Here is a 19352-nt window from a genome sequence, read left to right on the forward strand (position 1 = left end):
AGCTTAAAATGTGCTTCAGTCATCCTGGCCAAGAGACCACAAGTTTACTTGCCACTTCCTCAAGTGTTCAGCAAGAGCAGTTGTTCAGTACTTCAGCCTGCTGCAGCCATACACCTCCATGCCTCCATCCCCTAAGGCCACCCTGGCAGACCTGCAGCTGCCTGGCCTGTCCTCTCTGCACAGCGAGGGGGTCCTTTCCTTGCGAGGGCAAGATGCAGAGGAGCAGCAGCTGTAACACGGAGAGCCACAGACCAGAGCACGAGAATCAAACACAAGTGTCTGCAAAACTGTCAGCCTGGCACATTAAGACAGGCAGTCACAATACAGAACAAAAACAAACCACCTTCTCCCTACTGTGGATAATGGCAGGGTTGCAGATAAGTATGTGCTGCTAAGCTCAAAATCCTGTAACAAACCCAAAGCTCAAGCAAACCTCTCCCTTCCCCTGATGGCTACCAAAGCCCAAACAGGTTTGAGCTGAGGGGCACTGCAGTGCATCCTTGGATGCCCCAACCTTCTCATACAGCTCAACAAAACCACAAGCCAGCTCATCAGCACAGACTAACACCTAAGACAGGAGACAGAGCATTTTATGACCAAATTTATTTAATTAAATTTCATTCACTGTTTTACTGTAGGTCACACCAGAGACTGCCAAAGAAAACTAAACATTTTACATTCACTACAAGATTCTCTCAAATTTTCACTAGCCCAAACCCATGGAAGTGGCAGGGTCCCTTCCCCCCAGTTTGTCAGGACTGTTACCAACAGCAGGACTCTCCCAGCACCGGGTGTGCAGCTACCCCGCTGCAGGCACCTTGAGATTCGTGTGTGTGTCTGTGTGCATATTTACAAGAACAACCTCCTGATGGTACAAAAGGACAAACAACCATTTAATCCAGAAAGGGATTAAAAAAAAAGGTTTCTCAGCAGAGATGGCAAGATGGGGCAAAAATGACAGAGGAGGGGGCAAACCCCCAGCCCTGCACTGGGAGCGGAGGCGTGCGGCAGCGCTGGCCCACGCTGCAGGCCTGGGACAAATCTGGCACTGCCCATACTGGAGATCAGATCACTCCTTCTGTGAGCAAAGCAGGCCCACAATGATTCCAGGATACCTGGATGGACGCAGGGTTACGAAGGTGGATGCTAAGCAAGGCCTGGCCCACCGAGGTTCCAGGGGATGCTGGGAGGAAACCAAGCGTTACCAGAACTGCATCTAACTCATGTTTTAAAAATAACTGGTTTCTGATCTAGCAAGCATTTTGATAATATATATCTATGATATGCTCTTAATAGTTCCTATTTGAGAGTTACCCACAGGAGGTCTTTATTACATCATCTTTTCTTTTACGTGTCTACTCCTAACAAATACCAGAGAAAAGTGTCAGATGCTACAATTTGAACTTTCATCATATCTGAAAGTATACATCTCTTTTAAAGTGTATTTTCAACATGAAAAGAGCTAAAAAAATCACAATTATATTCCATTGCATAATGTGTGTGAAATCCAGACCATTTGCATAGCTTCCAAAGTGAAACTCTGGAGAACAGCCATTTCACGAGCGGCTGTTCACCCCTTCACTTCAGCTGCACGGCCCCAGATCCACTTGAAAGATCCTACAAGTATTGTCAGTATCTTTGTCTGAAAAGCCAGCTTCTGGAAAATTTCAAGTTGAAATTATTTTATAAATCACAAGCCATTTTTCCTTAATCTTGCCAATTTTAATGAAGAAAAACCATTAGCATTTCAATATACAAAAGTCCAATAAAACATGATTATTTCTGCTTTTCCTTTTGAATCAGAGAGTGGGTAAAGTCTGGGTTAAACTTACTCAATGGTAAAAGTCTTCCAATTTCCACTACTGGGATTTTTTTTTTTCTGATTTGACTATAGGATAATGACAATTCAGAAATAAATAGCTATAAATACATTCATTGTTCCTATTCCAAAAGTAATCACATAGGGAAGACACGAAACTGAGATTAACTTATTCGAATCCGTTTCTTTACAATGAGATATGGGCAAGTTATAGCAGAGTGACTCGAGGCAGGAAAAAAAACAGGTAGGGAAGAAATTGGTCCAGTATTAACATTCATGAAACATACCAGTTAGCATAATTCTGCAGTTAATTCATCCTTTAAATGACACTACTCAGTGGATTTTTATTTGCTTCAGGTATACATAATGAAAGCAGTTTCCTTTGAATCTTTGCTGAGGACAGGTATAGTACCCTGGAGACACTGTCACAACCCCCTTCAGTATGCATGTGCGTGTATATAATTATATACAAATAATCATGCATCCACACACACACTGTATATCAACACTGCATGTGACGGTTCCATCCACCATCATTCATCATTGGCAGCACTTGTTCCTCTGACTTGGCCTTGGTTACGTAACTGTGGAGAAAGAAAACACACAAGTGAGCACCAATGGTTGCCTCACGCAGCACGTGCCAAAGAGGCAGTTTTACTGATCTCCAACAAAAACAGGGCTGGGCAGCCAAAGCATCGCCAGGACCGAGGAAGTCACCAACACACTGCAACACCCGTTAGGGAATCTGAATGTGGTGGGCAGCAGCCGCAGCCCCTGAGGAGCTCAGGCCTCGGCAGGGCTCTGGCTGTGGATCAAACGGTCCCGGTGGGAGCCACCAGCACCCAAGGGCTGACACAGACATCTGCAGCTCTTGGAAAACCTGTTCCCACACTGACAGCCTTAACACAATTTAGCACTCGTAAGTATCTGTATGGAACTGATTTCAAGAACTTGTGCTCTGACAACAACAGTCCACAGTTTCCCTAAATTACGTGGGCCAAATCCACTATCACTTTGCTACCGAGTGTGTAGCAAAACGATGCTCACTGACTTCTGAGTTGTTCCCAAAAGACTGTTTTCAGGCTCCAGAGCTCAGGGCCAGCACTGCGATGACAACAGGTCAGGCACTTGAGGTCTGTCTACGAGATAAAGAGCCAGGTATGTGGCCAACACCTCAGGCATACTGCCCCTGCCCAGCTTGTCACAGTGCCCATCTGGAGAAGGGCTCTTATGTATGTACCCTGGGCACCAAGGGTCATCTCCAGCTGCTGATCACCACCGGGTTATCAGACAGGAGGGGGTAAGGCCCAGAGGGATTATCTGGATGTATGTCCACTTAGATGATTTCTGCCAGCAATTCCCATCCATCAGAACATTAACCACTTTTCTCCTTTTCCATCCAGCAGTTGACTTACACAGCTTGATTTGCCTCAGAACCTACAGAGAACTCCTCTAGACGTCAGCAGCCAAAGTGCCTCGAACGGAACCCTTCTTACGCATCTAAACGCAAAATAAGACCGTGAGCTACCACACAAGGAACCTGCCGCGCCGCCGGTTAGTAAGGCATGACCTCATGATCTGCATGACCAGCACTGCTGCTCCCTGGCCAGGACCAGAACCGGCCTCGGCTACAGCTGAGGTTTGTTTGAGACAGGACACAGAGCGTTTCTTTTTGGTGAGGGAGCCTGGGGACTGTACAGCAGCTGTAAATGATGCTGCTTACATTCTTAACAGCCCCTGATGCCTCAGTATGGAGTCACGCCACTCAAAACACCCAGTGTAGCATTTCTGCCCTCAAAGACACGAGGTAGGCTGGTCACAGGGCTTTGGCAGGGTTGGATGCTTTTCTGCTATGCACTGATTAGCTGATGTGTATTTCATAAAGGAAAGGTCCTCCTCATGTTCAGGAGTCAGATACATAAACCACTAAGTGAAAGACAAAGAAAAACAGTGATAAAAGGATGAGCTTGGATAGAGAAATTCCCTATGAAATAACACTGATGGGGGTTCAGAAAGTAACAAAAAAGTAACAGAAGCAGAGATCCTGACTATAAAAATCGACTTAAGGTGGAGAACAGGACCAACAAAAAAACTGAAATGTGCACAGAATCCAAAGAGACAGTTTAGCTCAAACCAGGGAGAAGAAAGGGTGTTAATGAGAAAGAGAACAGCAACAGAAAGCAGCACATGTAAGAAAATGAACTGCTGCCCTGACTGCTAGGCTTGCTTTCTGCACGTTTGCTTTGAAGCATCACAGAACTGCATAGTGCAGCACTGTCAGAAAAGCCAACTGCTTGTCTGCAGGGATGGAAGCGTGAAGATACTCATGTCATATGCAGCACCTTGTCACTAAGCACTCATCTCTCAGAGGTCCTGGCCATAAAACAAGTGTTTTGTGGTACACCTGGGACTGAATGAACATTGCTGTTCAGCACAATGGATGAAGTAGTTGAATATGAAACAAACCAGAATTGTTTGGGATGAGGTCACCATTCCTACTTTATTTGGCAGTGACATTTTTGCCTTTAGGTTGTTCTCCAGTAATGCACTTCACCATAAAAACCTTGAAATGGCACCAATTTATAGGTGTTTCTAGATACTCCTATTATAACAGTTGAGAAAAGCCAAAATGTTTTAACAGTAGGCTTCCACTCGCCTCACATTTCACAACACACAGAGAAAAGCTGTGTTAGTGTTCCTAATCAATACATTCCTCTTGTGAAATCACAAAATCCTGATGCTAACCTATTAAACAAGCAGCTATTCCAAATAAACTATTTGCACTGCTTTGCAAAAGAAGAAATGTTAAATAAATATGTTTGATGGTTAAGAATAAGGCTAAATGTTACACCCAGAATCATCTGTGTCTCCTGGAAGGTAAGAACTAAAAAGCAGCAAATATTTTGCAAAACATATTTAAGTTACTTACCCATGAGAAACACGAAACAGAACTTTCTGTCCAGCGAGACAAAACACCCCCAGCCCACAGACACACGAAAGGGAAATTCTCTCAGGAACACAGATGTGTCACTCTCTCCAACCCATACCTGGCAGACACTCCCCACAATGCCACTACCCTTCCTCAGAGAAACTGGACAAAGTCCATTTCACTCCAAATAAAGAACTATGGGTGTGCAAAAGAGAACCCTTCTGACAAAAAAATCAGTTATAGAGAGGAAAATGGTGCCTCTGCCTCCTTCACAGACACCTTGGAATAGATGGCTCTTGGAATAGGTTCTGGCATAAAGTAGGATTATTAAAGAAGAAATCCAGGTGATTTAATAGAACACTTGCCATAATCAAAAGAGTCCAAATGCCCACAAGAGAGAGCAATGTTTGCAAGAGTTGAGTGAACGTTGTTCTTTTCCAAAGCATGTTCTGCGAACCATCAGAGCAGACAACTCTTCAGCTTATTTGGAAAGAAAGTTCAGTTTTGCCATCTGAGAACATCTACCACAGAACAGTGAAGAAACACTTTTTCCAAAGTCAGAAAGCATCTCTACACAATGCAAGATGGTTCCACACGGTTGGTAAAGCCCAAACACGGGGAGCATAACAAGAGGGGACGAAAGAGTTGCATCTAGTTTTGATACTACAAGAAAAGATGTGCTAGGCACTAAACACAAAATGCACTTCAGAACCACTGTCAACAATAAGTGTAAGGCACCAGGTGAACTGCTGAAAGATGTCTGGCAGCTGAAATAAGTTTAACCATGCAAAAAAAAAGCAAGTTATAGCTGAAGACACATCATATCTAAAAAGAACTAAGACAATGGAAGGAAAGCGATAAGCTGGATGGGTTTGCAGCATAAAGCTGGCAAAATGGGAAGGAAATAGAACTGCAAACCCAAAGGCTACAAAGAACTTAAATAACCAGCAGGATTTAAAATGAGAAAGGTTCATGCCAAAAGTCACGCTCCAGAAAGACTACAGAAGCAGGCTTCCAGCCTGGCCTGGGATGTTCCTCTGTAGGGACACGGCCCTATGGATGAGTTTCCTTCCAGACACCAGTCCAAAGATTGATCAGGCTCATGTACTTGGGCCTCTCAGCCCCTGAAGCACGAAAATCAACATCATCTCAAGCCCATTAATTTTACTGACTTCCTTTTAGCATGTAAAATTGCCAGTGCTGCTCAGGATGAGAGGAACAGCTGCCACAAGACATATAGAAGCTTGAAGACATATCTGAAGAGAAGTAGTAATCAGATCTAATGATGATTAGAAACAAAACAAAGGAAGACACATGATGGAAAGTAAAATGTCAACTCTGAATTCTAACTGCAAGTGGTAAAAAGGCACCGAATGAGGCTTTGTGCAATGGGTATGGTACCCTAAATAAAAGGTGGCCAGGGCAGACATTCTGGATTTAGTGTCACCAGAAATATTTACCTTAGTCACTTCCAGCTTGACACAACACAGTATGCAGAAGCTTGAAGTGCATGGGTCTGGCAGGAGAATCACTAAAGGGGCTGAAAGGTTCATCAGCAGTTGCCTCAATACACATAAGGGGAGGGACACAATGTAACCTGCATCAGTTTCCCAACAGGTAAGCCCACAGGCAGAGAGCACACAAACATCAACCTTCCAACAGCACTCTTACCGCTTCCAGCTCCTTTTGGGTTTCATCCTCCATTCTCCTAATGTCTTCCATAGTCAGATCAATCCACTTATCAATCCAACAGAAGAGCTGGCGGTGAAAGTTGGTAAATATCCTTTTTTCTTGCTTTAAGAAGATAAACAAACATTAGATTGTAGGGCCACATTTTGCCGAAGACTGGTGAAGTGATTGCAGCTGTTTGTATGAAATCAGCATCCCAGTAACATCTGATATGCAACTTCTAAGGTATAAAAATCTAAGGATTCCACGGCCCTTTCATTAAAGTATGCTTATCTGTGTTCTGAATCAATCACAGCAAGAATATTTTCGCTGTATGTCTTCTACTTAAATTGGCAGCTTTCACATCTCAAACATCTGCCATCATTCAAACTCTACTGTGTTAATGCTGAAGAGTTACTATTTGCCAGCTCAGTCCATCTCTAGTGCCCTGGCAAACCAAATAGTTTAGTTAGCAGAGATATAAGAATACTTTCAAAAGAAAACTGGAAGGTAAAATACCAGAGAACACCAGCATATGTTTTATGCAACTTTCAACTTAGGAGAATTAAAAAAGAACCAAAGAACTCTATTCCTGCTAAGAGTTGTTGCTTACAAACCCAATCATCAAATCTCCGTGATACAGACTCTCTGCTTAAACCTTTGCTTTTATAACTTAGAAAGTTATTCTAGTATCGCCAGTGAAACACCTCTGCTGAGCTCGAGGCACAAAAGGATGCAATTGCTGAGGAAAGGAATAGAAATTCCCGTTTCTCCTCAAAAAAAAATTCACTTCAACACAGCATCAGCCTCCTTCAACCAGTCACCTCCAACCCGACCTCCTCAGCAACAGCCCAGTGAGGATGAAGCACTTACCTTTTGTATAAAGTTTTCAACTTTGTTCTGCAGTCCCCACCATTTAAATTTGATAGTCACCAACTTGTAAGCACACATTTTAGGACACTCTTCATCAGTTGCCAGCTCTTTCTGTTTACAGATAATGGGAAGGAATTAGTAACTTTAAAAAAAAATCCTTCAGCCAAACGAATTTAACAACTGGAAATGTAAATTCCAACTATTCTATCAGAATTATAAACAATGTTATTAATGTACAGTGAATCAACTATAGAGTTATAAATACTATTAGTAAATACTTAACACTACTCTGAGCACAGGTAACAGGGATTAACAATCAATCAGGTTAAGTCTGCAAAACAACTCCATCTGTGCTGCAATCACATACACTTACCTAAGCATCACTCACCACAGTACAGACCACCTTTCTGCTGGATTTTGGGGGTTTGTTAGTTTCAACACTAACATTGCTAGTGGTAGTCTCTAAGGAACCACCAACTTTTCCTTTTATGCCAATAAAGACTTTCTAAGGCTGTAACATCCATTCTCAGTACCTTCCAATTTGGCCCCAAAGGTCCTCTCTTTGTCTTAACCGACTGGAATAACGCAGGGTCTTCATCAGCTTTGTAGTCCTGGAATAGGAAAAGTAACCTGGACTGTTTCTTTACACTCTCCAGAGATTTCTTTACATAAATACCAAAGAGAAAGACTATAGTAGACAAACACAGCTCATCAGCACTAGATTTACCTTGGAAAGCCCCAATATAGGGACACCCAAGCCCACACAACACCATGTCACCTGCCATCCTGCCTCTCACTGCATAGGGACACAGGTGAAAAAAACAACAGTGCTCCTGCACTTTAGACTCACATACAAGCATAGCTGGAAACAATGGGGAGAAAAACGTTATCTGTGAGTAAAACATAGGAGTGAAAACAAAAACATAAAGAAAACAGATGAGTCACAGTAAAGTTTTCTGTGCTGGAGGTCACATACAGGAGCTCTGAATCAAGACCTTTCAGGGCACAGTTAACCCAAATCCCGTTAAGGACGGGAAACAAACCTGTCTAGATAAAAGCTTAGATGGACAAGACAGCACTGTAGAACTTTCTCAAGAGTCAGACCCTACCAGCATGCAAGGAACAAGACTGGAGTAGAGCCAAAGTACAAATAAACAACAGTTCTTTTCAGAGCTTAAGGAAAATATCTGTGCAGCAAGAGCTTAACTCCTGACAGCAACAAGTCCTTCTTAGGAAATAAAACAGGCAGCTCTTGGAACAAATATTGCAGCTAAAAAACCCTGAAGCCCTCTTGAAAGCCAGACAGGCAAAACATCATTATGCAGCAGCGCAACAATACAGAGAAGCTAAAAAACATCTCAAAGAATATCAAACATACAGTGCACATGATTTCAGAAACTACCTGACAGTGACCTAGTGACTGCTCTAATATCACTGAACAAAGACAAAGAAACCGTAGGAAAGGAACTTCTGGACAAACTGAATACATGGAAAATAGCTCCTGTTTTCACAGGGGTCATTTAGTCTCCCAAACCAGCAGCCTTCTCTGGAGACATAGAGTAAGCATCTAGATCAAGGCAATTTTGTTACTATGATGTAGCTGAACTTGCACACCCTTCCCCCACTCAAATTCCTCAGATTCCATTACCTAAACTTCTTAAAGATATTAGCACAAATGGAAAGTCTCTCTCTTGGAGTTACAAGCAGTAAAAAAAGAGAAAACGAAGGCCAGAAACTGCACATTTTTATAACAGAAGAGACTAGAAGCATTCAATACAGTTAATAAGCACAACCCCATGTTTGCACACACTGTGATCAAGCAAGCCCTCAGACAGATGACAGCACTGTAGCTGTCTGCCACAATTCCAGGCATGGAATAGGGAATGCACATTTGCTGCCAGCTCAGCTCTAAGGTCATACAGAATGCCTGAAAGAACAAGAGGCAGCAAATCAATTCTTCACTACATTAAAGCAGGCAAAGACAACTTTAACCTGGTTTACAGGGAGGGTCTCCAAACAATGTGTTTTCACACATGTAAATCCACAGATCATCTGTTAAACATCAGTTAAGCAACAGTGCAGGCCCTACACCGGCACTGCAAATGGAAATTTATGAAGCAGAAACCTTCCCCTTCCTTCCTCTACCTTCTGAAAATGAAAAAGTAATCCCACAGCTTTCAGATGAGATGTCTTGAGAAGTTCATGTCTCAAGAACTACCCTGATGAATAAAGTTTAAACATTAAGAAAAAAAATACAGGTCTAGATTTCAATGGCAACACCTGAGTGAGCCTCTTGAGACTGCCACAACCCCCAGAGTGAAGCATGTCTGGAGGAACAGAATTGAATTTAAATGAATTTGTAACCAAGAGTAGCAGCAGGAGCACAGGAACATAGCTTAGTGGAGACACTGTGCTCTATCATGCAAAACAGCTGGGACAGATTCTTGCACTGACTCTCACAGACCAAGATGAGCACATAAATGCTTGCTTATCGAAACCAATTACTTTATCTACAATTAAAAGAAAAAAACTACACCTGTGCCAGAAATCTGTGGCCCTTCATATCTTAGTTATGTAACTAAGATGTCAAACTCAGCAGACTGAAGCTGTAAATGCATTTACTAAATGTGGAACTTCTATTCAAACCAACTGTCATTTATTTGCTGGGTAAAATCCGTGTCATTTTAGTTTATTCCTGATGAACATGAGGCATCCATGGAATTAGCTACATGGTACATCCATATCCCAACAGCAGAACATTACTTACTCCTGGTTCTACTTGGGTTCTATCTGCAATGTCGATATGGACAATTTCAACACTCTTCCATGTGTTTGGATCTAAGTTGTGCACCTGCAAAAAGGAAAAATAAATGATTTCCATGCTTTTACCTTACAGGGTGCTACATGTTATGCAGTGCTTGTGTGTGCCATGGACTTTGTCTGGACTACACAAAGGCAATGTTCTCACCTATCCTTTCCTCCTCTGTCTTCTCAAAGGGAATAATCTTCACAGTTACAGTTTAATTCACTCAGTAATCAATTTTAAACAGCACAAAGCCTTCATTTTCTGCATTCAGGAAACTTGGATTTAAGACTAAGCTGTAGCCTCCTGTCACATTCGTTAACGCTAAAGAATCAGGCCCTAATAATAAACATTATCCATTCAGTAATCTGCATGAGCTTTTTGATCTAGAATAAAGCCACATGAATTGCAAAGCGTAAACATGGCAGGTTTCAATAACCTGACTAAATCTAGTAGGTTCCCTAAACAGGTCTGCCCTTAACACAAGTCAGACGACGCGTGTGTTGTAGGGTGATGCACAAAGGTCTGAAGACGTAACCAGCTTGACACCTGCCGTCTGTCAGCACACCTGAACTTACAATCACAGCAAGCAGGGCTCTCCTAGAAATAATCTCCTCCTCTGTGGCACATCCAGTGCTACAGTTCTTCCAAGCACTGGAAACATACTGACAGCTATCCCTGTGTGGATGGTGTATAATTATGTTTGTCACTATAGATAAAGAATCTCTTGACCAACCCAGAAGGATCTGACTAACGCTTTTCTTGGTTTACGTTAGTTACTGCTGGGGCTTTGACTTTATGCAGTAATTATCTACCAATCATCAGGTGCAAAATACTTTATCTGTATGACTATGTGTTGAAACTATTACTAATGCTTGGTATCCAAATCCCAACTCACGTTCTCTGATGTCCCCAAATCTGGTTTGTGCCAGGTCTCAATTTTTATGAAGAAGTCATCTTTCATGTATTCATTCTGCAAGAATTAAAATCAGAAAGCATGAGTCTGATTACACTTTCCTGCTAAAGTTTAGATAAATGCTATTTACCTGTAAGTCACTACTCAGCCTTGACTAGCAACATGTTCTATTTAAGTTATAAAAGAAACAGCACCCTTACCTACACACAGAAATAGGTACAATGAGATAACCAGTATCAAAATCATAAGGATCAGCTACAGCACTGTGTACTAAATTAAAACCCGACGTGTTTGAGAAATGCAGCTCTAACTCTGTGTGCACAAACAGAAATATCACTGTCACTTACCACGCTCCTTCCTCAAACCTGAAATTCTTTACCTCTAAGTTCAAATTACTAATATTGCAGTTAAGACAAAACAGTTAAAATACATTTGCGGGAAGTTTTTAACAAATGAGACTATTGTGAGAGGCAGGGGTAATAACCAATAGACATCAGAAGATACTGTACAGCCCAATTACGATAACAAAGGTCCAGCTAGCACTAAATTGTATGTCTAAAGACTAGCAGTGTTCTCATTTCTAACTTCAAAAGTAAGAAAGTACACACCAGTGTACATGTGTACCATGAGCCAAGCCAAACAGTTCACAAACACTTTTTGCATCCACCTAGTGACAATCTAAATCAAGTTTGCAAGTGACCACATAAAGCAATATAACATTAAACTTACAAGCTTCCTTTAACAGGTCATCAAAACATATACACAGGGAAATGAAGTCTTAATGATCTTTTTCCCCACACATTTTAAGTAAAAAACCCCCAAACCCCCAGCTATGATTCTGATTCAGACTCTCAGTTAAGTCATTTTAACCAAGGCAAGACTGTATTTTACAGAAATGGGATTTCAGACAGTTAGGGACTGATTTTATTTCATCGCTCTTCCTGCATTCGAGACTGTAGAAACCTCTGATTTGGCTTTATTAATTCTTTCTTTTTTAGCATTATGTCTGACCAGGACAGATATTATGCAGCTGTAATGGCAAGTACAGCCATAAAAGAAGATGTAAAAAAATGAAAGCAATTCTCTGACAAATTACAGTTCTTTCCTATTACAGCCACATGCAGACAAACTAACAAGGAGCTCCAGCCAGGAACCCTGGTAAAGCTGGAGCTACCTTGCTAGAGCTGAGTCAAATATAGTAGTAATAACAGGTAAAACACATTTTAAAAAATGCCTCATAGGACTGATAGTAATTCAGATACTTACTGTCACAACTGGTTGTTGGAAACACGCAATGAAGATGAAAAGGAAACACAAAGTGTTATTAGATATAATTGTTTCTGAAAAGTCACACATAATGATTACTTCACAGTGCAAGAAACATTAGAATAAGTCTAAAAGCATTTCTGTGCATCAAGTCAGCAGAGCAAAGCAGGCTGACTTGCTGGCCTTAACATTAGAAGTTTGTTTAAGATACTTCAGAAACAGAAAACACAAAAGAAATAGAGCCTGCTCTCAGAACTTACACAACTAAAATAAAGCAACCACCTTACTCTAGCAGACCATGAAGAATTACATTGCTCTTTCAAACAGGCTCTGTTCTAGACTTTAAGATAATCACCTCTTCAGTCTTATTCTAGAGACACCAGACACTAAGACTGCAGGAACCAGTAAACCTGTCTGCTGAGGCTGCTCCTCAGAAGCAGCTCTCCTTTCAGAGAGATGTCACAAACATAACATTAAAATTTTACATATGTTTTCCACTTGATGGCACCCTCTTTTCTCCTAAACCACTTCAGACTGGCCCTCAACAGAACAAGAAGAGCAAAACACACAACAGGAGACCTACTTGTTCTACAGTAGGGATATGCATTCCAAGCCTTCTCATGGAACACCAGAGAGCCTTCTGGAGCAATCATCCTTACAAAACCAGGAACTTTACTGTGAAAAACACACAGTGACAACATTGGTAAAACTTTTGCCAGCTGAAATTCCTCATTAATTTCTCCCATTCTAATAATAAAGGCATATACCACCCAAACACTTTAAAAGTGATGATATATAAGTTGTCTACAATTAAAGGTGCAAGAACTACAACAATGTTACCGATCACAAAATAACTAAGAAAATAAAATGTGCAAAGTAATAAGATAACTGAGAGTAAGGCAGAAATAATTTCAGAAGCACCGTGACTTTGATGAAACCTGTGCTTTCCTTTCTCTGCAAGAACAGCAAAGATAACTGTTGATGGAGGATGCTGTCCAAGAGATGTCACCCCCGAACTAGCAAAACTGGAGGTTCGCCAGCGAGCGAGCCTGTGACCTGGCTGGCCCACAGACTAGAGGGAAGGCCATTTGACTATTTCCACCAGCCTGAAGAGGAAAACTGCAGCTCACCATAGGGAGTAGAATTACATCTCTGGTCACAATTGCCCTCTCTAGTCCAACAGAGTGTTCATGATAGTTGCCAAATATTGGCTGCTTGGAAAAGAGTTAACAACATCTGATGCAAGACACATTTGTTATTACCTAGAACACCTGAGCCTGGTGCCCTTCAGTAGACAAGTTTAAGCAAACTACGTGTACACATGTGTGTAAGGGACAGAAATCAATCAGAGATCAATCTAGGTAAGCATTTCATCCTCAGCATTCCTCTCCATGGATGGTGAATAAGTTCCTGTCCTTTCTTTCCTTTAGAGTCAAGGAAAGAAAGCCAAGTGATGATTCCTTTTTTTTACATTGCAGGAACCTTACGTCCCACTCATTTGGGACTGCTCTTTCTCTAGAAAAAGCTAGCACAATTCTTTCAGCCCTTCCACAAAAAGTCACACTGCCCACACTGCTTTCTGCTCTCTAGTTTCTCTCTGGTTTGTGCACACGTGAAAGTCCAAAGCCCAAAGCCAACCAAAAAGGAATTAGGATCCACACCTTGTGTGCAATAATCCCACATAACACAGCCTCAGAGACAGTTTGCCTTCATTTATACTTTCATACTAAACGCTCAGATGCCTTTGAACAGCACTGCTGTACAGCATTTATTTCCCCTGCTGTCCTTCTGTCTCCTACACACACAGAGAACTGTAAACACATTCAGCTCCTCAGCTTTTCAGAACTTTTTCCCCCCCATTATAAACATTTAGAATACTAATCCTCACAACTGACAACACATTACGAAATCTAAGAACATGGCTGCCCTTATGCTGCTGCAGCCTCTAGTGTAACAACAACCGTTAACCCCTTCTGCTTCTGGATGCATTTGGGTCAGTTTTCCAAGTAACCCAGCTTTCACTCACTCTAGAATGCATGCAGCTTCTGAGAGTATTCTTTACCTTACTCATTCTCTCTCAGAAAGCTGTTACCCTTCCACATCACAAGAACCTGTGTGATGCCTGACAGAGTGTTTTTAAAAAAATTCATTCAGGCAATAAGAACTCTTTCCTAAATATCAGATCATTTAAAAACATTCTTCCTTTATGATGCAAAAATTACTCCCTTTTTCTCTATCCTTCTATATCAATATTATTGTCCTTTCAGCTACCCCACAAAGCATCTCTGATACCAACTCATCGTTTCAGCTACATACTAAGAATTCAAATTATTCCTACTCAGAGAAGCACTTGCCTATTCACAGATCTGGTTTTATGCATGGTTCTGCATTACGCTATTTTCCCACTCACCAGAGCATTCACGCACAACTCGGCAAATTACAGAGTGGCAAAAACCCACAAGTAGGGACCCCAGAACAGCAAACAATGGAAGGCTGCCCTCGCAGCCTTAAGCATTTCTTGCTCAACCCCAAGTGACCAATGCTTTTCTCACCTCTTTAAGTGATAGATTTTGTGAGTATATTGTCCCTTCTCACCATCCTTCTCATAAGGCTCATTTTTTAGGACTTGAATTCCTTCGCCACCTCCTGTTTCATTTTTGCTAGCTTCTGCCACAGAATAAAGTTGCCCAACCTGATACTGAAAAGTAAAGAAAAGCAAAATGTCAGTACTAAAGTTAGCCAAAATTTTTAATGCATTAAAAATAAACAGCTGTTTCCAGTGAAAGTTTAGTAGTCCAAGCAAACCTATCAGGAGACTAAAATACACCACGTAAAATATACGACAGTCTGCTGGCAACGTTTATCTGCAGTTCACAAGCACCAGGTCTATCATCAGCTTGTATCACATTCATGCAAGCCTTTAACACCTGACTTTTCACTCTGCTCACCCTGAAGCAGAGAATGTCTGTTGCTCCCAAGGGTACAAAAGACTTTTTTTTTTTCACATTTATAGACTTTCAAATTACTTATTTCCAGCTCTGAGCCTCCCAAATTCACACCTTTATCCAGCTGGACACTGCCTTCATAGGACCCATAAAATGCAAACTGTAACATTTTCCCCTGGAAGCCTGTTCAGATATCCCATCATGATTCTCATTTAAAAAGACCTCAGTGCCATTTAAACTGATGGCTCCAGATCTTGGAAAATGACTCCTACCTTTGCCTTCAGGAGAGGGCCTGGAGTCACTCAATCCCTCCATCAGCAGGAAAATTCTGCTGCAGTGCAGAATTGCACAACGTTTTTTTTCTTGATTGCAAGTGGTGGAGTGGCTCAGAAGCAACTAAAAGTTCTTTGCTACACATCTGCCTCATTCAAAACCCACTGATCTGCAAGCGGTTAACTATGCTTGACCAGTGCCTTGCACATGTGGCAACTTTCCCGTGGCAGACTGGTGGGCCCACTGCACAGGAAACTTTTGGATTCAGACTGGTGAGATTTAAGTAAGACATTACCACCTTCCCACCCATCACCCCAAAACAAAAGGAGGTAGAGGATAAAGACATACCTCTTGCACTGAGCAAGGTAAAACCACTCGGCTGAAAAAGGACAAATTCAACAAAATTAATAATTAGGCTTTACCTGCAGAAATGAACAGATAAGAACTGCAACACGGACATTCAAGAATGAAGTGTCAAAGGGAGTTGATTCAAGTTTTCTGATGGATATGTAATAAAAGGGGGGCGGGGGAAAGGAGTCAAAAACAGAGCAGCTGTTGAGAAGAGCCAGGAAATCTAGGAACTACTTCCAGCTTTGCTGTAGCTTTGTACCATGCTGACTTTGTTTAAACTTTGAGGTGTCACACAGTTAGCACTCCCACCTGTACAACTTCAAAGGACAAATGCACAGGCCCTCAGAGGTTTTGCAATTACAGCAGTTCTGCATCATTCAAAACCCAACCTCAGCTGGTTTCCTGCACAGGGGGCAGAGCCCAGGGCATCTGAGGCTATGGTTTAGTTCCCACAGGACACCCTGTCTGGTTACCAGCAGCCAGGGCACTCAGAGGGTGATTTTCACAGCAACAGCACCCTGCAAAGACAGTACTTTCCAGTTTAACTTTACATAAGAAAATGGACAAAGACAATGCAAATTATTATTGTTGCAAAACAACATCATAGAACACCCAGGTTGTTCCCAGGGCTTTCAAGCAGTGTTACCTCCTTTAATGACAACCTGATGGCTATTAGGATTCAGTGTAACACAATGACCCTGAAAGCATGGAAATAAATTAATCCTGTCCAGTGTTCTAGACAGGAAGAAAGTTATAGTCAGCTGATTCAATTCTTGCCACCCTCTGCTGTGTCCACACTCTGTGAACACTGAATTTGATGATTTGTTTAGGTACTACTATGAAAATGACTTCAGCAGCGTGAGGACCCTGGGCCCCCTGTGCATGGCACAGAATAAGGCCACCCTGGGAAGACAAAAACTATCATCCCTATAGAGGAAATTCGGTCTTGCCAATTCCATGCAATTTTTTCTTTATCCCACAGTGGATAAGGCTTTTCCTATTTCAGTCTATTTTGTGCCTCATTGAAATAGTTTTATTTAAACTGTGAAACTCTCAGAGAGAAACACATGACCAGCCTCAAGTGTTGGCAACTGTTGGGCTGACAGCAGAGCTTGCATCCCAACACAGGACAACTGGCAGCTAAGTAAAGTTACCCCTAAGGAGCCCCACTATATCTCATTTTACCTGATGAAAAACAGTGTTAAGGACCATTCAAAGATGGCCAATAAACCGACAGAGAGAGAAGACATCTGTCTTGACATTAGCAGATACTGACTCAATACCCAGGGTGGACACATTTGTGGCCTACAAGGCAGCATAGGAGACTTTTAGGCAACTTCAGACTTAGTCTTTAACAGGGCAATATATAAACCAGAAGCATAATCAGGAAAACTGAGTAAATATACAAATACAGAATTATAAGGGCCCTTTTTTTGAACTTAAGAATGATCACAAAGCCATTGCTTTGTAATTTGTAATTTTCGAAAAAGCTGAGCAGTAAAGAAAACTGATGACAATTTATAAGCACACAGCCCACCTATCCTGTAGGAGATGCAACATAGACAATTTCTCCCACAAGGACTGACGCAAGCTCTCACTGAAGCACAGAAGAGCAGGTCACTTGGCTCTGTGTCCCACACTGCTCTCTCAGACCTGTCAGTCTGCAGCTGCTCTCCGAAGTTCAGGTAAATCTCCTTGGCAGCCTGTTTGGAACCTAACAAACTTCTGTGCTACTATCTGTTATTTTGAATCTACACACCACCTTTACTACCCCAGCCCAAGTCATGTGTTAGTAGACACTAAAGCAATTTAAAGTTAAAGAGGTGGAAGGAAGGAACAAACCAGCTGGTGTTTGGCTGGCAGAAGACTTTATGGTAAAGATCTACCCAAGGACAGGGAGCTCCTGGCACACACCAGAACAGATAACTGCAGGGCAATGAGGGGCACCAACAGCACTCCAGGACTGTCACCACTGCCACTCGAGGGCCCTTCGAAGCAGAACAGGGTCCTGATTCAAAAGCACCCACGCTACAGCACTCCCTGCACCGTCTGCCACCCGCGCAGCGGCACGCTGGCATGACCGCCCTGCCCTGCCTGGACGGCAGCTCCACGGGAACGCGTCTGAGCAGCTGTTTGGGGACGCAACCCGGCGGCGGCCGGGCCGGGGACACCTCTCGGGTCCCGCCGTGCCGCTGCCCACCCGGGGCGGATAAAGCCGAGGCACGGGAGCGGCGGTGGTGCAGCAGCGCACGGGAACGGCAGCGAGCAGCCCCGCGGCCCGGCCCGCAGCGCTCCGGGCCCCGCCGAACCGCTCCCGAGGCCCCGCGGCGCGCAGGCGGCGGCCGCGGCCCGACCCGGCTCGGACGCGTTCGGCGCTCCGGGCCGCGCCCGCCGCCCGCGCTCGGCCGCCGCCGCCGCGGCTCCTCGAGGCCCCGCGCCAGGTCCCGCCCGCCCGAAGGGAGCGGCCAAGGCGGCGCGGGCGCAGCGGGGCGCGGGCCGGAGCGGGCCCGGCGGCGGCTGGCGAAGGGACCCCCCGCGCCGCCCCGACTCACAATTCCTTGATCAGCACCATCTTCCCGCACGGGCCGCACTGCGCACGCGCGCCCGCCGCCTGCCCATGCTGCACCGCGCGCTTCCGGCCGAGGCCCCGCCCCCCGGCGCGCCCGATCCTGCCGCGTCGTGCGTCCTCGCGCCCGCTCGCGACCCGGGCCCACCCTGCCACGCGCGCGGCGCGCCTGCGCCGGCCGCCACCAATCCGGGGCCGCGCGGCTCCCCGTGGCCGCCGCGCTTGGGCCAATCAGGGCGCGCCGCTCGCTCGGCTCCGCCCCCGCCTCGCGCGCCGGCGTGTGACGTCACCGGCGTGCGCCCGGCGCGGGGCTCGCGCAGCACGGCGCCCTGCACGCGCTCCGTGTACCCGCCCGCCGCGGTCCCAGCCGCGCCGGACGCACCGCTCGCGTTGCCCTGCCGGGCGCGGGGAAGGCGAAGGCCCGGCCCTGACAGCGGGAGGGCGAAGTGCTGCCGTTGTCCGTCGCACGCGGCAGAAGCAGCTCCGTCCGTGGAGCAGCTGACAGCAGCGGGCCCTGCAGCGTGGGGCACGGCGGGGCGTGCCGTCCTGCCGCTGCTGAGGGATCGCTGTAAAGAGGCCTGGGCAGGCATAGGCTCTGCCTGAGAAAACACATTTCCGTTCAAGTCTCCTGCACGGTGAAAGGAGGATGGCATGGAAGCTGCAACTCAGCCTGCACTAACTCAGGCTACGGGGCAAAGAAATGACAAAGGGCTGTGCTAGGGCACAGGGTGGGGCTGTGTAAGCTTCCCAAAGTGCTCAAGAATTTAGTATTTTCCTTTATTTGGTTTTTCAGAATCCTGGCTGAGTGCCGTCCCCTGCTGCTGCTCCTTCCCCATATGGACAACATTTGTCTTTTGTTTACTCAGCCCCGATGCAATGTGGGCTCTCCTCAAACCCTCCTTCTCTTTGTTTACATCTATTATACCACACAGACAGTCTCCAC

The 19352-nt window shown here is 44.3% G+C and overlaps 1 protein-coding gene across 2 annotated transcripts; it reads right to left on the reverse strand.

Annotated features, from left to right (window-relative positions):
- Positions 1 to 1700: 1700 nt before the first annotated feature.
- On the reverse strand, positions 1701 to 18473 carry PITPNB (phosphatidylinositol transfer protein beta). 2 transcript variants are annotated; one of them, XM_062009738.1, is made up of 12 exons: positions 18396 to 18473; positions 15841 to 15871; positions 14827 to 14972; positions 12858 to 12949; positions 12275 to 12282; positions 10991 to 11065; positions 10057 to 10140; positions 7823 to 7900; positions 7290 to 7400; positions 6420 to 6542; positions 3235 to 3319; positions 1701 to 2403 (listed from the first exon to the last, which is right to left on the reverse strand). In XM_062009738.1, exons 1-11 carry the CDS (start codon positions 18413 to 18415, stop codon positions 3272 to 3274), a joined length of 816 nt encoding a protein of 271 aa, XP_061865722.1. In that variant the 5' UTR covers positions 18416 to 18473; the 3' UTR covers positions 1701 to 2403; positions 3235 to 3271. The 2 variants fall into 2 exon arrangements, with proteins under 2 accessions (XP_061865722.1, XP_061865721.1); XM_062009737.1 differs by lacking the exon at positions 3235 to 3319.
- Positions 18474 to 19352: the final 879 nt, after the last annotated feature.

The sequence above is a fragment of the Colius striatus genome, chromosome 17 (assembly GCF_028858725.1).
Source record: "Colius striatus isolate bColStr4 chromosome 17, bColStr4.1.hap1, whole genome shotgun sequence".
NCBI classification, from domain to species: domain Eukaryota; kingdom Metazoa; phylum Chordata; class Aves; order Coliiformes; family Coliidae; genus Colius; species Colius striatus.